The sequence below is a fragment of the Maniola hyperantus genome, chromosome 16 (genome assembly GCF_902806685.2).
Source record: "Maniola hyperantus chromosome 16, iAphHyp1.2, whole genome shotgun sequence".
Lineage (NCBI taxonomy): Eukaryota > Metazoa > Arthropoda > Insecta > Lepidoptera > Nymphalidae > Maniola > Maniola hyperantus.
This window is the reverse complement of record NC_048551.1, coordinates 11,511,300-11,532,259: the sequence shown is the minus strand read 5'-3', so window position 1 is coordinate 11,532,259 and position 20,960 is coordinate 11,511,300. Positions and strand designations below refer to the sequence as shown.

At 33.7% G+C, this 20,960-nt stretch overlaps 1 protein-coding gene across 1 annotated transcript in view; it reads left to right on the top strand.

Annotated features, from left to right (window-relative positions):
* LOC117989523 (connectin-like) overlaps window positions 1-14,164 on the top strand; it is a 40,787-nt gene extending 26,623 nt beyond the window's left edge. The window contains exons 2-3 of the mRNA XM_034976897.2: window positions 242-1,310; window positions 13,493-14,164. Of these exons, the coding sequence (XP_034832788.1) occupies window positions 269-1,310; window positions 13,493-13,974 (1,524 nt within the window). The 5' untranslated portion in view covers window positions 242-268 and the 3' untranslated portion in view covers window positions 13,975-14,164. The remainder of the gene's footprint in view (window positions 1-241; window positions 1,311-13,492) is intronic.
* Window positions 14,165-20,960: the final 6,796 nt, after the last annotated feature.

The window sequence follows — 20,960 nt, the reverse complement described above, 5'->3', positions numbered from 1 at the left end:
ATATAATAAAATGCGAAAGTGTGTCTATCTGTCTATCTGCTAGCTTTCACGGTCCATCCATATAACCAATTTTGACGAAATATGGTATAGATATAGCTTGCAACTCAGAGGACGATATACCTAGGCTACTTTAAGTCCCGAAAAATCAAAAAGTTCCTACGGAATTTTTAAAAACCCTACTCCAACTAAATGACAAATCCAAGACAAAAGGAAATCCCTAATACGTTTTTCGTTGTTTCAGATTTCCTCGATGTGAAGGGCAATAAATATGGACTTCAAGTACCTAATCCTAATGATTGCCTTCGCGACCGTCGAGATAAACTTGACAGAGAGTCGTCAAAATGATAAACGGAGATGGAAATCCGAAAAATCCCCCTACTCGCATTACGTGAACATTTGCGATATTCAGGACCGGGTATCCAAAGTACATTGTTACTGTGAGAATATTAAACTAAAAACAGCTACAAAAGCCGACTGCTGGGTTTTTAACGGCGGTATAGCCGAAGACGACCCTTTCTGGTCGAATTTCTACTCCCAACCGAAAATAGAAAGGCTCACGTTTAATGTGAGGGCCGACGGTGGGCTGACATATATCCCGGCGAAGGTTATTGTTAGACTCGATCGATTGAACTATTTAAATATACAATACGCAAATATTAACACGATACCATCGTTCGCATTCACAAATTCGTCGACACTAAGAGAAATAACGCTACAGAAAAATAAAATCGCAAAGCTGGAAAGAATGGCGTTCGCTCATCTAATACTGCTCGCTAATGTAAGTCTGATAGAAAATCAGATATCGGAATTACAAAGGGACGTTTTTTACGTTCTTCCGAATTTACAGAGGTTATATTTGTCGAAGAATACGATAAGCATGCTGCACGACGGATGTTTTAAACATTTGAATAATTTGATAAAATTGGATCTGAACAGCAATCTGTTGACGGTAGTCGTCAGAGAGAACTTCCAGGGACTATCGAATCTGATTATGTTGGACATGAGGAACAACAAATTGATGATGATAGGAGATTTGGCGTTCGCGGAACTTTGGAGCCTTCAGGAACTTTACTTGGATGGCAACGAAATAGAATTTATCTCTGAACGAGGTTTCGGTGGATTGACTCAACTCAAGAAACTTTCTTTAGCCGATAACAAGTTACGAGTGTTGGATGACGGGGTGTTCGATGATATACAAAAGTTGAATGTTCTCGATTTAAGGAACAACAACTTGGAAACATTGAAACAAGAAATTTTACGGAATGTTGTCGAAAATATGAAAACGAATTATGCGCTGGTTTCTTTGGACGGTAAGCTGTTTTGTTTATTTATAACTACCTACATATATAAAAAAGTTGTAAGAAAAAAGTGAATAGGGGAGCACTTACGCACTAGGCAGAAAAGATTAAACATCGAACTTTAGAAAGAGATAACGGTTTCTTAGAGCGCTGTCTCTGTCGTTAAAACCGACAAAACGTCACATAGGTATGAGTGACAGAGATAACGCTCTACGAAGCCAAAATCTTTTTTCAAAGTTCAATGTGCAATCTTTCCTGCCGGGTTCTGTCTATCTAGTAAGAGATCTCTAGATATTAAAATACTTCGAAGTTACCCAGTTACAATAGTTGGTTTAATACTAAACAATTAACACACAAGCGTAGGTATAATTGATGAGTTTATTAATTAACATCTATGAAACGCGCACAAAACCTCGGCCCAAAGCCGCAGCCACAAAAACTGTTATCATCGACGATTTACTGAATCCATGCCGCTCAATGCGGAATCAATTAACCAAATCAGAAAACATATTATAAAACTAATAACATAATATAAAACTGTGATTATTCATCTACTATCATTTCAAATTTGATTTCAATATTCCAAGTAGTTTAAAAGTTATTGAATTTTGATATGAAATCGACCCGTTCGCACCATAGTGCGGCGGTTCGATCCCGGGCACGCAAATTTTTGGGGATAATATGTGCGTTTTAAGCAATTAAATATCACTTTTTAGAATAACAACTTATCACTTGATAAACGTCGAGAGGAAATCTGCATGCCTGAGAGTTTTTCATAATGGTCTTAAAAGTGTATTTAAACAAAATATGTATAGTTTGATTTCTATTTGAACACTAACTAATCTAACCTGGCGAATTTGTATGGTGATATCAAAATTGACAATCAGAATTATCAGATGCGAAGTTTGCTCATACATACGAAATGATAGATTCACCTCAATGCTCGTTAAGTTACACGGTTATAATTACATATAAGGTTACATACCTTGTGTGTCGCGTTTTGTCTGTCCGTCTGGCAGCCCAGCAGAATTTCAGTTGAACCGAAATTAATGCGACCGAAAATACGCGACTAATTCACAAAATTACTATCCTCTAGCTTCAGGCTAACATCCATCATCATCATCATGATCAACCCATCCCCGGCTCACTACAGAGCACGGGTCTCCTCTCAGAGTGAGAAGGGTTTTGGCCATAGTCTACCACGCTGGCCATGTGCGGATTGGTAGACTTCACACACCTTTGAGAACATTATGGAGAACTCTTAGGCATGCGGGCATTCATTTATTAACTAGTTAATAAATCAATGCATGCGGGTTTCCTCACGATGTTTCCCTTCACCGTTAAAGCAAGTGATATTTAATTAATTAAAACGCACATAACTCCGAAAAGTTAGAGGTGCGTGCCCGGGATCGAACCCCCGACCTCCGATTAGAAGGCGGATGTCCTAACCACTACTAACTACTACTAACATACATACTAATATTATAAATGCGAAAGTGTGTCTATCTGTCTGTTTGCTAGCTTTTCATGGCCCATCAGTTTAACCCATTTTGATGAAATTTGGTACAGAGCTTAGCTTACATCCCGAAAATTGACATAGGCAACTTTTTATACCGGAAAACCAAAGAGGTCTCACGGGATTTTTTTAAACCTAAATCCACGTGGACGAAGTCGCGGGTGTTATATTACGATAAAATTGGATACATAATTATTATGCTAGAATTGACCCAATCATAAACTTGGAGTCTACAATAAATATTTGTAGTAATAATTTAAACAGAATCGTTATCCCGCGACAGGATATCAACGTCAATGTTACCCAACCCGAAAGGTTATGATTTAGTAGTATCTTATATTCTTTATTGTTGTCCAATTTAATATCTAGGAATGTGACAATACGAAAAATAATATTATGTAAATTATCGATACATATGACTAATTATTTATTGTAAAGTAAATACTGACAACATACTAGGATTGACAGGATATGGCTGGATTTAAAATACAGTTGTCTATAGAAATTATGTGAAATAATATGTAAATCATCAATAGAGTATGGCATTAATTAATGTAGTAAAACAATAATAAGTAAACCGTCAATACATGTTGCAAATAATATTATTTAAGTAAATTAATAATAATGTCAACAATCTCAATGTTGGTACAATGGTACCTACCATTGTACCAACATAAATAATTATTAAAGATGTCATGTGACGGTGGCCTGTGGTTGGTTTACAATGGAGAGAGGATAAAAACGGGACACACATCGATAAAGGGGCAGTCTCGTATTATAACTCCTCGTGTTAACTACAGCCTTAGTCTAGTGAAGTGATGTGACTTCAGAGTAAACAAAGGCGACAGAGTTACTAAAGTTAAGTATTCTTATATTTATTGTAATCACTTGCCTTATAAAGGTTTAGTTATTATAACCATGTACCAAATATGTTTAGATATTATGTTATGTATTATGGAATGTTGTAATGCTTTTAAAAGATGTGTGTTGTGGAGTTTCTTTGCCCATTTCTTCTCCACAACGAAACACCTTTGGAAACGGGTGGTAGATTCATTTAAATATGAAATAGACCTATGCTGAGAAATACAACAAAATACAGATAGGTCTATAAAGATTAAAGTATTAAAAATCTTTCAATAAATGATTAATTATTATTCGACTTGGTTGGTTTTACTTCTGTATTTATAACCTACCCTCTTGTGCTATTTATTTTATACATTGAGATAAAAGTAAACACTAGGTTGTTAGCTTCTAATTATTATAGAAGCCTGTTTAGATGATTAGGGTTCTTACTTTGAAATAATACAGCAGATGCTTTGCTTGATTTTTTAATTACTTAGTATTTGGCCTTACCTGACAAATAATTGATAAATGATAACTTTCATTAGTAATCATTGGATTTAATTTATCATCACAGATAATACAGCAGATGCTTTGCTTGATTTTAATAACTTAATATTGGCCTTACCTGACAAAATTTACAACTACCTACATTTCAATTAATAATTGATAGATGATAACTTTGGTTAGTCATCATTAGATGTTATTAGCCATCACTATTAAAGCCCACTGTCTTAACTTCTCTCTCTTCTTTATACAAAAATCTCACATCAGAAGTGGGATACGATACTCTTCTTGTCGAAATACTAATACTTTTCAAATGCTTTCAGCAATCGTGGATACGGCTTCTCCTCGAAGCGACAGGCTGCCGCCTGTCGTCGGTGACACTTGGTGTTGGTGCCCGATGATCCCAAAGCGAGGGGCAACTCTGTTGTCAGCGGCACTTGGTGCTGGTGTGGCACCGCCGGTTGAAACGTCGCGTCGTTTGATCAAGCTAAGTACAATTTTGTGCGTTGTGTGTGAAGAAAAGTGTAAATTTAAAACCACGATTTTGTGGTATTGTTTCTATGAAAAAGTTTTTGTGAGGGTAATCATAAAAGATTTTAATTAGTTAGATAAACCACGTGTTGTGGTATAATTTATTTGGATAAGAATAAGTCTAGTTAGAGGTCAGATTGGCCGAACGGTTTTTGATAAAGTATATGTAAATGTGAAATCATTTAGAAAGTTATGATATACCGAAACAATAATAATAATCAAATCAGTAGGTTTGCTTTTAAGAAATCGCACCGTACTTACAGCTCAAAACTTGAAGAAATTAACTTATTCTGATTAATTCAACTTAAACATAAACTATATTTATTTATTTTGCTTCTTAAAATAATTCAACTATTTGTCTTTTCTTAAAACAACACAAGAGATTATCCATCCGTTCTTAAAACAACGCAAAGCAGATTGCCTACTCAAGTAATTTTTTCTACTCAGTGAAATTATTATAACATTTAACATTTTTTTTTAATAAATAAGGATTAAGATTACCAAACTGTTTCCACATACAAATTAATAATAATAATAATACAACTACAAATTCTTTGAGATTTCTTACATTAATTTTATTCTTAACTCTATAATATTATTATAACTTCGCTTAAGAATAATTCCCCTTAAATATAGTTTGTTTTATTTAATCTTCTTTTGTCGAAATATCTCATTTCAAAAGTATTTTCTTTTTAATAAAATATTCTTATTGTTCCCACATATCAGCAATAAACTTTGAGGTTAGGTTGAACCTGATTTTATTTTATCTTATTATTTTGACAAACCAATCAAGTAAATAGGAACCTATTTTTTTTTTCAATTGGTCATCCAACAAAAAATAATAATACGTCCCACATTTTATTTTAGGAAATACCTACGTTACAACGTGTTATTAATTTATTCCTGTTTTGAGTTTGTTTGATATACATACAAATCAAATAAAGAACATATTTATTCAAGCGGTAATAAAAAAAAAAACTGGAGATCATAGGAGTAAACCAAAACCTGTTTGTACATTTGGCGTTCCTCAGGGATCAAATACTGTTGTACGCTGATGATACATGTTTATTTTACTATGGCAACTCAATACACACAATCATCACAGATGCACAAAATGACTTAATACTACTCAATAAATGGTTTCAATAATATAACCTACTTACAATAATACCTCAAAAAAAAAAAAAAAACCATATGCTACATTACATAGTTACATATAAATATAACTACAATATATTTTCATACTAAATTCACATACATGACTATAAAAATAAAAATAAAATACAAACATATAAACATTTTTAAATATACGTGTCGCACTGGTGATGCAGTGGTGTCGTGACTCAGAGAATGACTTTTTCAGAATCGACGAAAAACTGATTATTCACTTCCTGTTATAGATTATAAAAAAGTGAATACTTTATAAGGTTTATAAATAATATTAACGCAATTATCATTTACTAATTATTTCAAAGTTACAGGTAGTAACTGTAATTCGCAATTTTTGAGTTAAGACTGTATTGCTAAAAAAAAAAAAAAGTTTTCAGAAAGAGTAATTATTTTTAGTTGTATAGTTATTGCTGAAAATTTTTGAGTTACTATAAATAATGGTTGACTTTTTCCTTATGGTTTTGAGTATAATTTTGTAGTTACAACAATTATTTAATTTAGTTTTAAGTTTTATAGCTCCCTCCAAAAAAAATAATTTTCACATTCAGGTTTGAACATTGATGAATAAAACCAGATAATCAAGAAAATTCAATCAGATAATCAGTTTTTATTTATAAAAAGTAATAATTTAATTTCAACAATTTCTGCCTTTTTCAACAAAAAAAAAACCTTCCAAAACAATAAACAAAATTTGTCTTGAATACAAAAAAAAAAAAAACAGAGCCAATCAAAATATTTTTTTTAACTTAAATAATCAGCTATTGTTGTAACTGCACAGTAATTGTACGTAGTCACTAAATTGGAGCTAGGCAAAATTAAATAATAGTATTTCTATAATAATAGTATGCTTAAACTAGTTTTACATCAGTCTGTTTCTAATAATTAGCATCAAAATGACAGCAATATTTTTTATTTAAGTACTTAAAATCAACCAGTCAAACTTCGCAAGTAAGATTCATAATAGGTCCTGGGAATCATATTTTGTCGAGCAGTTCTTTCGTCTTTTAATATTTTTGTTTAATTGTTTATGCTGGTGTCAAAGCAACAGAAAAATAACGTTTGGTTTCCAGCTTCACATTAAAATTACTACCCCACTGGTCACAATTTAATTCACATTAAAATTACTTACTAAACCAATAAGGGTGTCTTAAGTGAAAATACTATTTTAAATTTCATTTCTGTGAATCGATAATAGTGTAATAACTAGAAATACACCTACACACTAGAAATATCTATTTAGGTTTAAATCAGCTATATTGTATTAACTCGAATTCATAGTTGAACTTTTACATACCTGATTCAACAATATCGTTCCAATTTGAATTAATGCGGTCTAAACAGTAAACTGTCACGTCCTTCTTCGTCGAATTTAGATGTAACTAAAGATGATGAAATATTGGTTAGGGTATCACGACAGTTAGTCAGTCACTCAAATTTGACATGTTTTGGGTTGCGACAGTGTGTCGTCGGTGCGATATATGTATACATTTATATATACTATAAACCCTATACTTACTATAATACATATGTAATACATACACATAGGTACAGATATTATAACTATTATACTACTACCAAGCCGTTTCTAGTAATCCGTGTTTTGCCAATTCTATTTCTACCCACTTTATTTTGTATAAAATCGCAGTGGATGTGTGGATAAGATACCTACTGTTTATTTGTTAAATTTCTCATGTAAGTGAATTTATTTCTTAGTGAGAATAAAGTTCTTTAACCGTAATAGTAGTAACCGTATACATATTAACATTGGGGAACATTGTTTGGTAACAACAAAGAAAACATATTCTATTCTACTCTGATTTCGGTCTGACGTCTGGCTATCCTGGTTTTTATGACAGTAACATTGACATTGAATCATTGAATATCGTTTTGTGAATGGAGCAATCTTATTTTTTTTTTTATGTCGGTACTTTTGTTGCCGCTGTTCATTTAAGTTCACTGGCTGCATTTTTCTATTTTTCTATGTACTTCGGGAACGAAGTACTTATCAAGATGGCCGAATGGTAATAAAACATACTAATAATTTATGCTAAATGACAGAACAGAGGAAGAAAAAAAAAAAAATATGCTCAATGGATACAAAATGTTAAGACTCACAATGTGACAAAATGTTAAGACTCCCGAATGTAGCAACCAACAAAAAAAAAAAACAAAAAAAAAAAAAAAAAAAAAAAAAAAAAAAAAAAAAAAAAAAAAAAATCCAATGATTATCCCCGAATGGGACAAATGCTATTATTCCCGTATGGAACGGATGTTATTATTCCCAAAGGGGACAATTTTTTTATTCCCGTATGAAACGGATGTTATTATTCCCAAAGGGGACAATTTTTATTATTCAAACATATAAAACAAAGGGAGTTAGGTTAGTTAGGTCTGCCTGGCACTAATCATTGCCCTTTTCATTGGTCGGGTAATGTTAGACGGCTCGACTTGACAGTGCTGGTATTACACCATTGGTGTGATACATCTTATTGGTGATAATTCAGTAATGTCCTGGTACGAGACCCATTTATGGGGGCGGCAGACAGTTAGCTAGGTAGTTAGGCTGCCCGGCACTAATCATTACTAGACCCAAAAAAAAAAAAAAAAAACAAAAAAAAAAAAAGGGTTAGTAATGTTAGACGGCTTGTTCGGACGGTACCAGTAAGTAGCGAGGTCTAGGTAATGACCTCTACTGGGCAAGAGTCTAGTACAAGACCCATTTATGGGGCGGCAGCGGTTAGGCCAGTTAGTTAGGCTGCCTGGCACTAATCATTACTAGTACCAATAAAAAAAAAAAAAAGAGTTAAAAAATATTGGTTAGTAATGTTAGACGGCTTGTTCGGACGGTGCCAGTAAGTAGCGAGGTCTAGTAATAACCTCTACTGGGCAAGAGTCTAGTACAAGACCCATTTATGGGGCGGCAGCGGTTAGGCCAGTTAGTTAGGCTGCCCGGCACTAATCATTACTAGTACCAATAAAAAAAAAAAACAAACAAACGAATAAAAAAAAAAAATTGGTTAGTAATGTTAGACGGCTTGTTCGGACGGTGCCAGTAAGTAGCGAGGTGTAGTAATGACCTCTACTGGGCAAGAGTCTAGTACAAGACCCATTTATGGGGGGGCAGCGGTTAGGCCAGTTAGTTAGGGCTGCTGGCACTAATCATTACTAGTACCAATTAAAAAAAAAAAAAAAAAAAAAAAAATGTTAAAAAATATTGGTTGGTAATGTTAGACGGCTTGTTCGGACGGTGCCAGTAAGTAGCGAGGTCTAGTAATGACCTCTACTGGGCAAGAGTCTAGTACAAGACCCCTTGCTTTAAAAAACTAATAATAATAAAAAAAAAAACTATACATATTATACAAAAAAAATAATTTTTAAACATTAAATTATGGGGCGCAGCCAGTTAGGGACAGTTAAACTAGGTAGCTGTAGCTTATAGATCTTTTTAGCTTATAGATCTTCCTTAGCTTATAGATCTTTTTAGCTTACAGTTATTTTTTTTATTTAGCTCTTAGCTAGATTTTTTTCTTTTCTTTCTAATTTCCCTATGTACTTCGGGAACGAAGTACTTGTCAGTATGGCCGTGTTATATTACGATAAAATTGGATACATAATTATTATGCTAGAATTGACCCAATCATAAACTTGGAGTCTACAATAAATATTTGTAGTAATAATTTAAACAGAATCGTTATCCCGCGACAGGATATCAACGTCAATGTTACCCAACCCGAAAGGTTATGATTTAGTAGTATCTTATATTCTTTATTGTTGTCCAATTTAATATCTAGGAATGTGACAATACGAAAAATAATATTATGTAAATTATCGATACATATGACTAATTATTTATTGTAAAGTAAATACTGACAACATACTAGGATTGACAGGATATGGCTGGATTTAAAATACAGTTGTCTATAGAAATTATGTGAAATAATATGTAAATCATCAATAGAGTATGGCATTAATTAATGTAGTAAAACAATAATAAGTAAACCGTCAATACATGTTGCAAATAATATTATTTAAGTAAATTAATAATAATGTCAACAATCTCAATGTTGGTACAATGGTACCTACCATTGTACCAACATAAATAATTATTAAAGATGTCATGTGACGGTGGCCTGTGGTTGGTTTACAATGGAGAGAGGATAAAAACGGGACACACATCGATAAAGGGGCAGTCTCGTATTATAACTCCTCGTGTTAACTACAGCCTTAGTCTAGTGAAGTGATGTGACTTCAGAGTAAACAAAGGCGACAGAGTTACTAAAGTTAAGTATTCTTATATTTTATTGTAATCACTTGCCTTATAAAGGTTTAGTTATTATAACCATGTACCAAATATGTTTAGATATTATGTTATGTATTATGGAATGTTGTAATGCTTTTAAAAGATGTGTGTTGTGGAGTTTCTTTGCCCATTTCTTCTCCACAACGAAACACCTTTGGAAACGGGTGGTAGATTCATTTAAATATGAAATAGACCTATGCTGAGAAATACAACAAAATACAGATAGGTCTATAAAGATTAAAGTATTAAAAATCTTTCAATAAATGATTAATTATTATTCGACTTGGTTGGTTTTACTTCTGTATTTATAACCTACCCTCTTGTGCTATTTATTTTATACATTGAGATAAAAGTAAACACTAGGTTGTTAGCTTCTAATTATTATAGAAGCCTGTTTAGATGATTAGGGTTCTTACTTTGAAATAATACAGCAGATGCTTTGCTTGATTTTTTAATTACTTAGTATTTGGCCTTACCTGACAAATAATTGATAAATGATAACTTTCATTAGTAATCATTGGATTTAATTTATCATCACAGATAATACAGCAGATGCTTTGCTTGATTTTAATAACTTAATATTGGCCTTACCTGACAAAATTTACAACTACCTACATTTCAATTAATAATTGATAGATGATAACTTTGGTTAGTCATCATTAGATGTTATTAGCCATCACTATTAAAGCCCACTGTCTTAACTTCTCTCTCTTCTTTATACAAAAATCTCACACGGGCATCCTCTAGTTGAAATAGGTAGTATCTAATAGGTATTTAATAAAAGGTTTGAAAGTTGAAACTGTTATTAGAACTAAGTAAATTGTACCTGTCCCAGACAGCTTCATGTCTATGTACTGCGCTATGAATGTTTTGAATAGTTCTGTACTTCAAACACTTATTATGAGTAGAACTTTAGTATGAGTTAATTATACGCACGAAGTCTGGTGTTTATTCAAATTGACTACAATAAACTATTTAATAGACATAAAGTGTAAATTACACCGACAACAATGTAGACGTAGTGTTCTAAGTAAGGATTCCTGATAAACTAAGTATTTAGTTAATCTAAGTGAGATCTCCAATGTGTCTATTGACATAGGCCTCCTCCATTTCCTTCCAAAGTATTATATCTAAATATATAAAAGGAAGGAAGCTTTGGTAGCCTAGTGGTTAGGACGTCCGCCTTCCAATCGGAGGTCGGGGGTTCGATCCCGGGCACGCACCTCTAACTTTTCGGAGTTATATGCGTTTTAAGTAATTAAAATATCACTTGCTTTAACGGTGAAGGAAAACATCGTGAGGAAACCTGCATGCCTGAGAGTTCTCCATAATGTTCTCAAAGGTGAGTGAAGTCTGCCAATCCGCACTTGGCCAGCGTGGCAGACTATGGCCAAAACCCTTCTCACTCTGAGAGGAGACCCGTGCTCTGTAGTGAGCCGGCGATGGGTTGATCATGATGATGATGATGATGATATAAAAGGAAAGGTGACTGACTGACTGACTGACTGATCTATCAACGCACAGCTCAAACTTCTTACTGGACCGATCGGGCTGAAATTTGGCATACAGATATCTATTATGACGTAGGCATCCGCTAAGAAAGTATTTTTGAAAATTCAACCCCTAAGGGGGTGAAATAGGGGTTTGAAATTTGTGTAGTCGTGAGCATAAGCTAGTTAGTAATATGTTTATTACTTGCCTAATTTATCGTAGCAGTCAACTACTTTCGTATGTTTCGTGTCGTGGTATGATTCGTGTCTCAGAACTTCTCTAAGCTCATCAATCTTGCATTGGTATCTTCTCCTAGTAAGTGTATTAACGCGTTGAAGAGACTATTTTCTAAATTAACTTCTAAAAGTTCATAAAAATTTAATGGGGTCGTAGTGTCTTTTCGTAAACATTTCATTTGAGATTCTTTTGTCTCAAATGGATCCAAGATTTTTGTTCTAACTCGTAATGAAAGTTTAAGTAACTGTCAAGTATTCTTTTTGTTAAAATAGTAGGTACAAATGATTTTCTTTGCCTGCATTAAGAGTTTATTGTTGAAGTTGAATTTAGTCATGAATTAGCTTTCATCCCTGGTAAAGACATATATAACTTTTATCCCGGAAAATTAAAGAGTTCCCACTCGTAGCTTTAGTTTTAAGTTTGCGTAATAATTATCACCACTATATCTTAGAAATCCAACATCTGACCATCAAAAAGAGTTATTAATTACCTATTTTGAATAAATCATTTGACTTTGACTTTGAGGATTTTTAAAAACCTAAATCCATGCGGACGTAGTCGCGGGCATCATCGAGTAACAAAATAAGCTGGAGTTTGACTGCGAAGAATGATAATTCTATAGTAATTACTAGCAGTAGTAATTTCACTGTATCAATAAAACACTCATACCACTATGGCGCTATAAAATTCATTAGGCCGTTAATGTGCACTACAAAAATTTATTGCACCCATGAAGGGGTGCATAAAGTCAACTCCGTATCCATGCCACGGATTAAAGGACAAAATCCCATTTGAAATCAAACGAAAACGTATTCTATAGATTCAGGCTAGGGTTGAAATTCGTTTAAAAGGAGTTCATAAATGAGTTTTGTTTGTACCTGTATGAGCTTAATACATTCGTAGCAACTAGTCTATGAATCAGCGCGTGATGTATGATGGTTTGTTGCACTCTGACATTTTAATGGCGACTGTATTTCGCGGTCGAGAGATATTATATTTGCCGCAAAATTGTTCGTTACCACACTCGCATTGTTGGGTATGATTTAATGGGACCAGTAGTAGGAGTTGGAATTAAAAGACTAGTTTTAATTTGCTTTTTCGTTTAGTCACACAATTTATTGTCTCTGGTAAAATTTTACTTGCATTAGGTAGGTTTTATCATTTTCTTAATAATCTTAATAATTATGATGAATATTAAAAACCTAAAAATGCCTATTCCCTCTTCTTATTTCTATTCTCAATTCTGGATCTCCACAATATTAATATTTTCTTATGTTTTAACTACGTTCTATTCGAAATGTGACGAATAGGTGCATGTAATGTTAAACACTGCTATAATCTGCTCGCCCAATAAAATTCTGTGCCTGATCTCTGGAGAATGGACTCTTAGATAAACTTCTTTGTTTTAATATGATTATACTAACATCCATTAGCAAAAAATAAGACAATAAACTGATTTATTCAATTAGAAACTACATTAATGTTATTTTTAAAGTTATAACCTCCAAACAAACTATTATGTTTACCAATCTACAAGCAAAAACCCTGTAACCTATTTTGGAAGTTTTCTTTGAAATTAAACAAGATTTTATCTTTTAACAGGTAACAAGCTGACCTGCGACTGCCGCCTATCATGGCTGCACAAACTACGTAACGAAACCCGTAGCAAGCGAGTAAGGGCCTCTTTAGACCGTCTCAATTGCATCATGGATATTAAACTAAAAGCGAACCTAGGTACCATCAAAACTTCCAAATCGGATACGAACCTTAAAATAATTCCTGTGGTTAACAAAAAGGAAGACAAAATCGATGAGGAAGAAGAGTTCTTTGATGAGGATGTAAATTACGATGACGCTATGCAGGATCAGGAAAACGGTTTGGACGTTTCTAAGATAGAGTACCGTAGGAAACTAATGGAAATCCCTGTTGACATGCTTCCCTGTGCTAGCAAACTTGGCTTCGAGGCGTCATACTCTCCGCCGACGCAAGACGAAGTCAAATATTATAAAACTTCGGGCTCCGGAAAGTGCTTAGTGTCAACCCTGAGTCTGATAGCATTATACACTCTAGCGAAGATCTTGTAGCGGTGTACAAAGTTTTAAGTGTACACAAACATTTTCAAGTTTTGTTCGAGAACCTTTAACAGTTGTTCTTGTAATGTAGGAATAAGGTTTGCCTTGAATTAGGATTAACTGAAGGTCAATAAATAATTTATTAGCCTCTACACTTTATAAATGTATGTTGTAGATTTATTTTTATTTATTTTTAGTGTTTTTATTCGAGATTCTTTATTAAGTACACAGTTTCTTTATTAATAAGTATCAATTCTTTTTAATGAAGTATTTAAGTAAGATTTCCTTTTAATCATAGACTTTCTCAATTTTTTTAAAGTTAGGTTTAACGGACCTATCTCTCTTTTAAATTAGCAATAGATATTTGCGAAGATTTTTAAATAATTTTCAGTTTAGTATTATAGCTAATGTAAATAAAGTGAGTCTATTTTATATGCGAATCAAGGCGTGAAAGAAGCGAGTTTAAATTTTTAATAACATTAAAATGGAGCATTTCCATACAAAATGTACAGCAATCTCCTACAAGCACATAATATTAGGATAAGATCAGCTTTACAATTATTCTCACGGGGGAACTACAGGCCTGGGAAATTTATTCAGGTTTACTGTAACGCGGAAGTATTTCGACTCTCGAATTTGGTTTGGTTTGGTGAGACGTAAAATCTTGTACTACGGGTACTGAACGCTAGCAAAAACGAAGACAGGATAAAGTACTGATGATTACTGATATGATACCATAAAAAACTGCGAAAAGTAAATAAATAATATTTATATTTTGTAAAAGTTCACGTCATATTTCAAATAAAACATCTGACTGACGCTAGAGGTCAACGAACGTTGCGGAAGTAGGCCGGAGTCAATGCCACGTCGTAGGTGGGGCATTGACCCCAGTTTTGCACGCTATACATTACGTGGTTGCAATGTATAGCGGGGTTTGAAAAATACTGGATCACTAAAACTGCAAAATAAGGCAAATGGTTATTTTATTGGATTGTGTTTAGATAGTTATAACAATAACGTTAAGTTCTATATCTTATTAGAACTATCATAAAGTGGGTTTTAAAATTTACTAAATCACTAAAACTACAAAATGAGGCTAATGGTTATTGGTATTGGATTGTGTTTAGATAGTAGGTACAAAAATAACGCTAAAGTTTTGCTAGATAGCGTTCTGGTTACAACCTTTATTTCCCTGTAGGAATGTAAATAGTTACGGGCTATGGCCTTATTAATCTACCTGACACAGGCCAGGTTATAGAGTCCCTTAGAGACCAGGGACAAGACCTCTGTATTTACGTCACGTACACCTGTTTATTATTTTACGATCAGTGGGCAATGTGAATGTAGTGATTCAGTTAATAAATGTATAAATACATTATATAGACAATGTAGCTAATTCTGTTGTACACAATTTCTAAACTAACACAAAATGATAGGTCCACATGACTGTATTGCTATCCCTTTCATAACGCTCTCTGATGGGAAAAGGACATCTTATCTAGACAGTTACACCATTAAAATATTCTGTGGTTATACTAAGACTTCAGATCAAAGTGTAAAACTATGTTCATATTATTCTATCGTTAGAAATTATATTAATTAAAAACAAATAATTTGTTCGAAGATAAATTGATAAAATCCTTTGACTTTCCAAGTTGTTTAAAGATTTCACGATAAATTAATCTTCTTATTTTATGTTGCTTAAAATTCTCGTGTAAATAACTTTAGGCGCTTAGTAACTTTAACGTTAAATCAAAGACTGTGTTAGACTTTAAGTTTGTTAATTTTCACGTTCCATTTCTTGAAGTTTCGCTTATCTATACAATCATAGCTGTTAGTAAGAGTATGCAGGTACGAAGTGATTAATGTACCAAAGAATAACTTAGTGTTTTACTTTAAAAGATTTATGTAAATCTATTAATTAAAAATACGTTAAAGAAACTTCGTTTAAGATTCTATTAAAAAGCCATTAGGTATAAATCTAATTGTGAGATTAATATGAGAGATATTAATTAAACAAAAAAATTTAAATTTTTCTTTTATTGTTGAAGGTTAGAAAACCCTGCTACCGCTTCTTGGGCGGAATCTCTGATTTATTTTTAGGGGACTGAACTCGGGAAACGCATTAAATACCTACTTATAACATTGAAAGTCAATTACTCAGTTATACATTTTTATCATCATCATCAACAACCGATAGAAGTCCACTGCTGGACATAGGTCTCTTGTAGCGACTTCCACACGCCACGGCCTTGCGCCGCCTGAATCCAGCGGTTCCCTGCGACTCGCCTGATGTCGATGATTATAGTATATACGTATACCTTCAAACGAAAACCTTAAGGCCAGCGCAAACAGACGGAGTGGATTAGAGTCGAGTCTTTTTAATAATCACAAATAGAAATAACTGATTCGGGCATAAGGCATAAGCATTTTGTTCCTCATCACCTCACCTTTGTATTCCTTAGTTTTACATTCCAAATAAAGCTTATTATAATAATATGTACTTCATATGGGTAAAAAGGTAATGCCTACCCCATCATTTATTACTTTTAGAATATTTTTATTTTTATTATAATTTTGAGTAAGTGCTATTTTAAATGTTTTACTTTACCATTTACTTTATGTGAGTTTTAGGGAATAAGATATAATGTAATGAGTATGAATATTATTTTATCGTAATGTAAATATAATATTATAGTCCCATAGATATTTTAACATTCATGTATTATTCCAATAAACTGTGAAATAATAAATTGGTACTTTTGCAAATATCTCTTTTATTTATCTTTACCTACCTCAGAAATGAAATCAAGCAGAAAATACTTTGATGGATAACCTATAGGTATATATAGCACTTACGTGACAGGTTGATGTGGCAATCGGGGACGGAACGAACCCCGCCTCACACCCCGATTGCCATCTCAACTTGTCGCGGACCATAGGTTTATAATCAAATTAGTGTAGTTTCCATTGTAATTTAACTGGATATAGATCCAGTTAGATTACAATGGAAACTAACTGGAATGGAACTGGAACTGGATGTAATCTAACTGGATATAAGTAGATCCAGTTAGATTGCAATGGAAACTACATTACCTCTATTTCCTCGAACACCTCGTTCACAGTAGGTATCTATTACCTACTATGAACGAGGTATTCGAGGAAATAGAGGTGTTGCTTATATGACCCTGTGGTCCGATGTTATGGCAGAGACGTATATTGAGTCGCTTTCAAAGGGAGGGACCATTTTCCATTCATCACGGAAGCTGTTCTAATTAAACTGAGGTAAATGGTATTTGAGGTAGGTAATAAACAGTGCGGTTCTTGTAAGTATTCATGCTCTACTTATTATCAATGCTACAGTCGTAATATTAGTTATATTATTTTATGTATCACTAGTTTCTCGCCCGGCTTCGCTCGAGTGGAATTTAGAAAATCTAAAGTGGGGGTAGAATTTTCAAGAATCCTGAAATAGGTACCTACGTATTTTTTTATTTTGGAACCGAAAACCCAAATATCAATTTTCATGGAAATAACTTGAAAAATGACGGACTTTCATTCATCCCCCATTTAAGCCCTTAGCAGTAGGATTTTCAAAAATCGTGAAATATGTATTCTTAACCGAAAGCCTGAATACCAATTTTCGTCTCCCTTGCAAAGAGAGGTACCCATTTGCTAGGCGATATCAACCATCGAAGTCACATTGAAGTTGTTCTAATTAAACTGAGGTAAACGAGGTATTTGAGTTACCTAGTAAACAGTAAACTTGTAACTCAAACAACAAAAGGTCGTGATTTTGTATAGAGCTATTCCTCATAATAACAGTACCTACTAATAGCTGTTGTTTGTATTTACTTTGTAAGGTGCTGGCGAAATTTGTTTACAAGTCGATTCCGCTTTGAATCTCTTGAAACGTAAATTGGGGAATGTTTTATCATAATAAATTGGCAAAGGTTCATTTGTTTTGGTTATACTTCGGGCACAATACACCTAGCCGACGAATAATTTATTGATTATTATTGGTATTTCTAAAACTAGCTGCGTACCTGATTGGATTTCTAATCATAATATACCGTCTGTAAAGGTGGATCCGGAATATATAAATTAATAACATTTTGTGGAGATTTCAAGGTAAACAATTTGGGCATTATGTATAACAAAAGTTTCATAACATGTCATCTATATATATAAAATTCAAAGTCCTGACTGACTGACTGACTTATATTATATCAACGCACATCCTAAACTGCTGGTCCTAGAGATATAAAATTTGGAGGGTGTGTTCTTTGTAAAGAGTAGGTATTTCACTGAGAGGGAATTTTTCGAAATTCCACCCCCAAGTGGGTTAAATAGGGGTTTGAAATTTATGTAGTCCGTGCGGCCGAAGTCGCGAACGTAAGCTAGTAATTTATATGCACCTTACCCCATTAGGGTCGATTCATATTGGCAGCGAATTGAGTCAAAGTCAAATGATTTATTCAAAATAGGTTACTCTTTTTGATAGTCAGATGTTGGATTTGTAAGATATAGTGGTGATAAATTATTACGCAAACTTAAAACTAAAGCTGAAGCTTGAAGCGAATTATACTTTGTGGAAATGGTCATTAATCATAATGCTATGTGAAATTTTAGATTTTCCATTTGCAGTCAGATTTAAAAAAAAATCCTTTCTTAGTGCTCACTTACGTTATAATTACAATTACTAACTCCTATGTTTTGCTGTGCGTTTCATCCTTTTAGAATCTAGATGGAGAAGAATGGATAAAGAAAACTGAGGATTGAGGTACAGCAGTTCAGAGGCAGTAATTTAGATTACTGCCTCTAATAAACAGAAATCGACACTATTATTATAAAGCAAAAGTTTAATATTTCGTTGATCGTTTAATCGTGGGATCAAAACCTATATCTATCCACGTGGAAGAAGTCGCGAGCATCATCTAGTATTTTCTATAAAAGTCCTAAGTATAATAATTTTGGTGAAATCACAATTAACAATACCGAACAAGTAAACATAAATTCACAAGCTTAATTGGGATTTCAGCCTATCGTCCCTGGGTTCAAACATAACGAACAAACGGAAAAATTCCAAAATTTCAATCACAAAAAATTGATACAGCCGCTGTTTTGTTCGGTAACAAGACTCCGGCTCGTGTGGATTTAATCCCGTAAGGCTTGGGTACACGCAGAGCGTGACGGCGCGCGGTGACGTGCGATTGCAACAGCATGGTCAGAGTGACCTAGAGTGAGGGAAAGAAACTCTCGGTTTGATCCTGAATCCTCGTTCCTGTTTGACGACCACTAATAAGACCACAGTGCTTACCACTGCGCCAGAGAGGTCGTTAAATCGTAGGTACAGACTAATATCACATTCACACCGATAGACGTTGGGGTCCCAAGGTGCTGGAATGGCAACCACGCACCGGAAAGCGCAGCGTTGGAATACTAGTTATAACAGGCAACATTAAACGAGTCGCATTTCTTCTTTTACTGAGAGCTAGCGCGCACCACGGTAAATTTCCGTACGTTTTCCCCCCCGCAAAATCTGTGAACTATAGAACTATATGGAAGCGCGTGCACTGCGGAATTAATTCCGCACCGGATTTTGATAGATTTAAATTTAAATTTACGGATTTTAAAACGCATCGCAACTCACCGCAGCGTGGTGCGCGCCAGCTCTGATTGGTGGTCTATTGTTTTGACCAAAACCAAGGCAATTAGTGCCTTTTTACATCAATAGGCTACATATTGCAGCTTTTACATTACAAAAGTCGCGTTGGACATTCCGTTGCACGTCGCTACCCTCTCGCTTTTTGTGTGGCCAAACCTTATGAATTTCAAAGTAAATTGGCCAGTCCGGTATAACGATGATATATTCGTTTACGTTAGTAAAGCCCCTTTACGCAGTTTTTTTTTTGTTATTGTGTTAAGTTCCCAGATTGGTTAAGATAATGAGCGAAATAAGCTTTTACGTGTAGAAGTCACATTGCAAACTTAATTTTTTTTAATTTTATTTTTACAGTAGGTATTGATTTTATTTTATTTTATTGAATTTATGTGTGTCATTTGGCAAGTTGAAAAAGGTAATGAGGAAAATAAGATGCTTCGAAAGAAATAGTTCAGCACCTTTACAGCTACACTGTCACGATCACAATCACCTCTGATTGATTGATGCTTGCTCACTATTGGCTACAATATATTGCTGCAACAAGAATACTATAAATTCTGTCAATCACAACGATTGCGATTGTAAAATTGTTTGATGCAGTTTTCCTGCAATCGAGCTGATGAAGTCCTAATAGTCTGTCGTGTTGTCAAACCGCAGCGGTAGGCCTGCCTACCTGTATTCAAATCTAGCGCTACGAAGGGGCACACACACTTTAAAAAAAACTTTAAAAGAACTTTCTTTACAAGAACTTTAAAAAAAATCTTAAATACCTCTAGAAAATATGCTTTAGTTTGCTTGTTTATTTAGAATGTTATTTAAAAAACTCTTTGTATTACTTAAAATGAATAGTTAGAAATGTAAAACAGATTAAGAATTAATAGAGCACCATAAAAAGATTGTGATGAAAATGTCGAGAAAATACTAAAGTCCAATAAATAGCAGGCCTTAATACATTTAACCCATTTATTCATTGTAGCTGTAACTGTAATTTACCACAAACAAGTAATAAATGAAATAGAATTTCACGAGTTTACCTTTTTTAATTTATCAGAAACGTTATTATTACTTACACACTTTTTGTTTGGGAAAAGATTGATTAAAAAATAATTTTGATAGAAAGATAATTCAAACGTAGGTACCAAAATTTTAAAATGCCGGCCAAAAAAAGTAAAGTTAGTAATTATTTTGATAGAATATATTATTATAAATTTTTTTTACTATGACAGCAAAGCTGTAAGAGCACCAAGGGGTTCTTCTTCTGACCTCTTTATTTCGGATCTTATCCTTCAGAGAAACTCCTTATATAGCGCTCTAAAGAGATTCGAATTTGTTG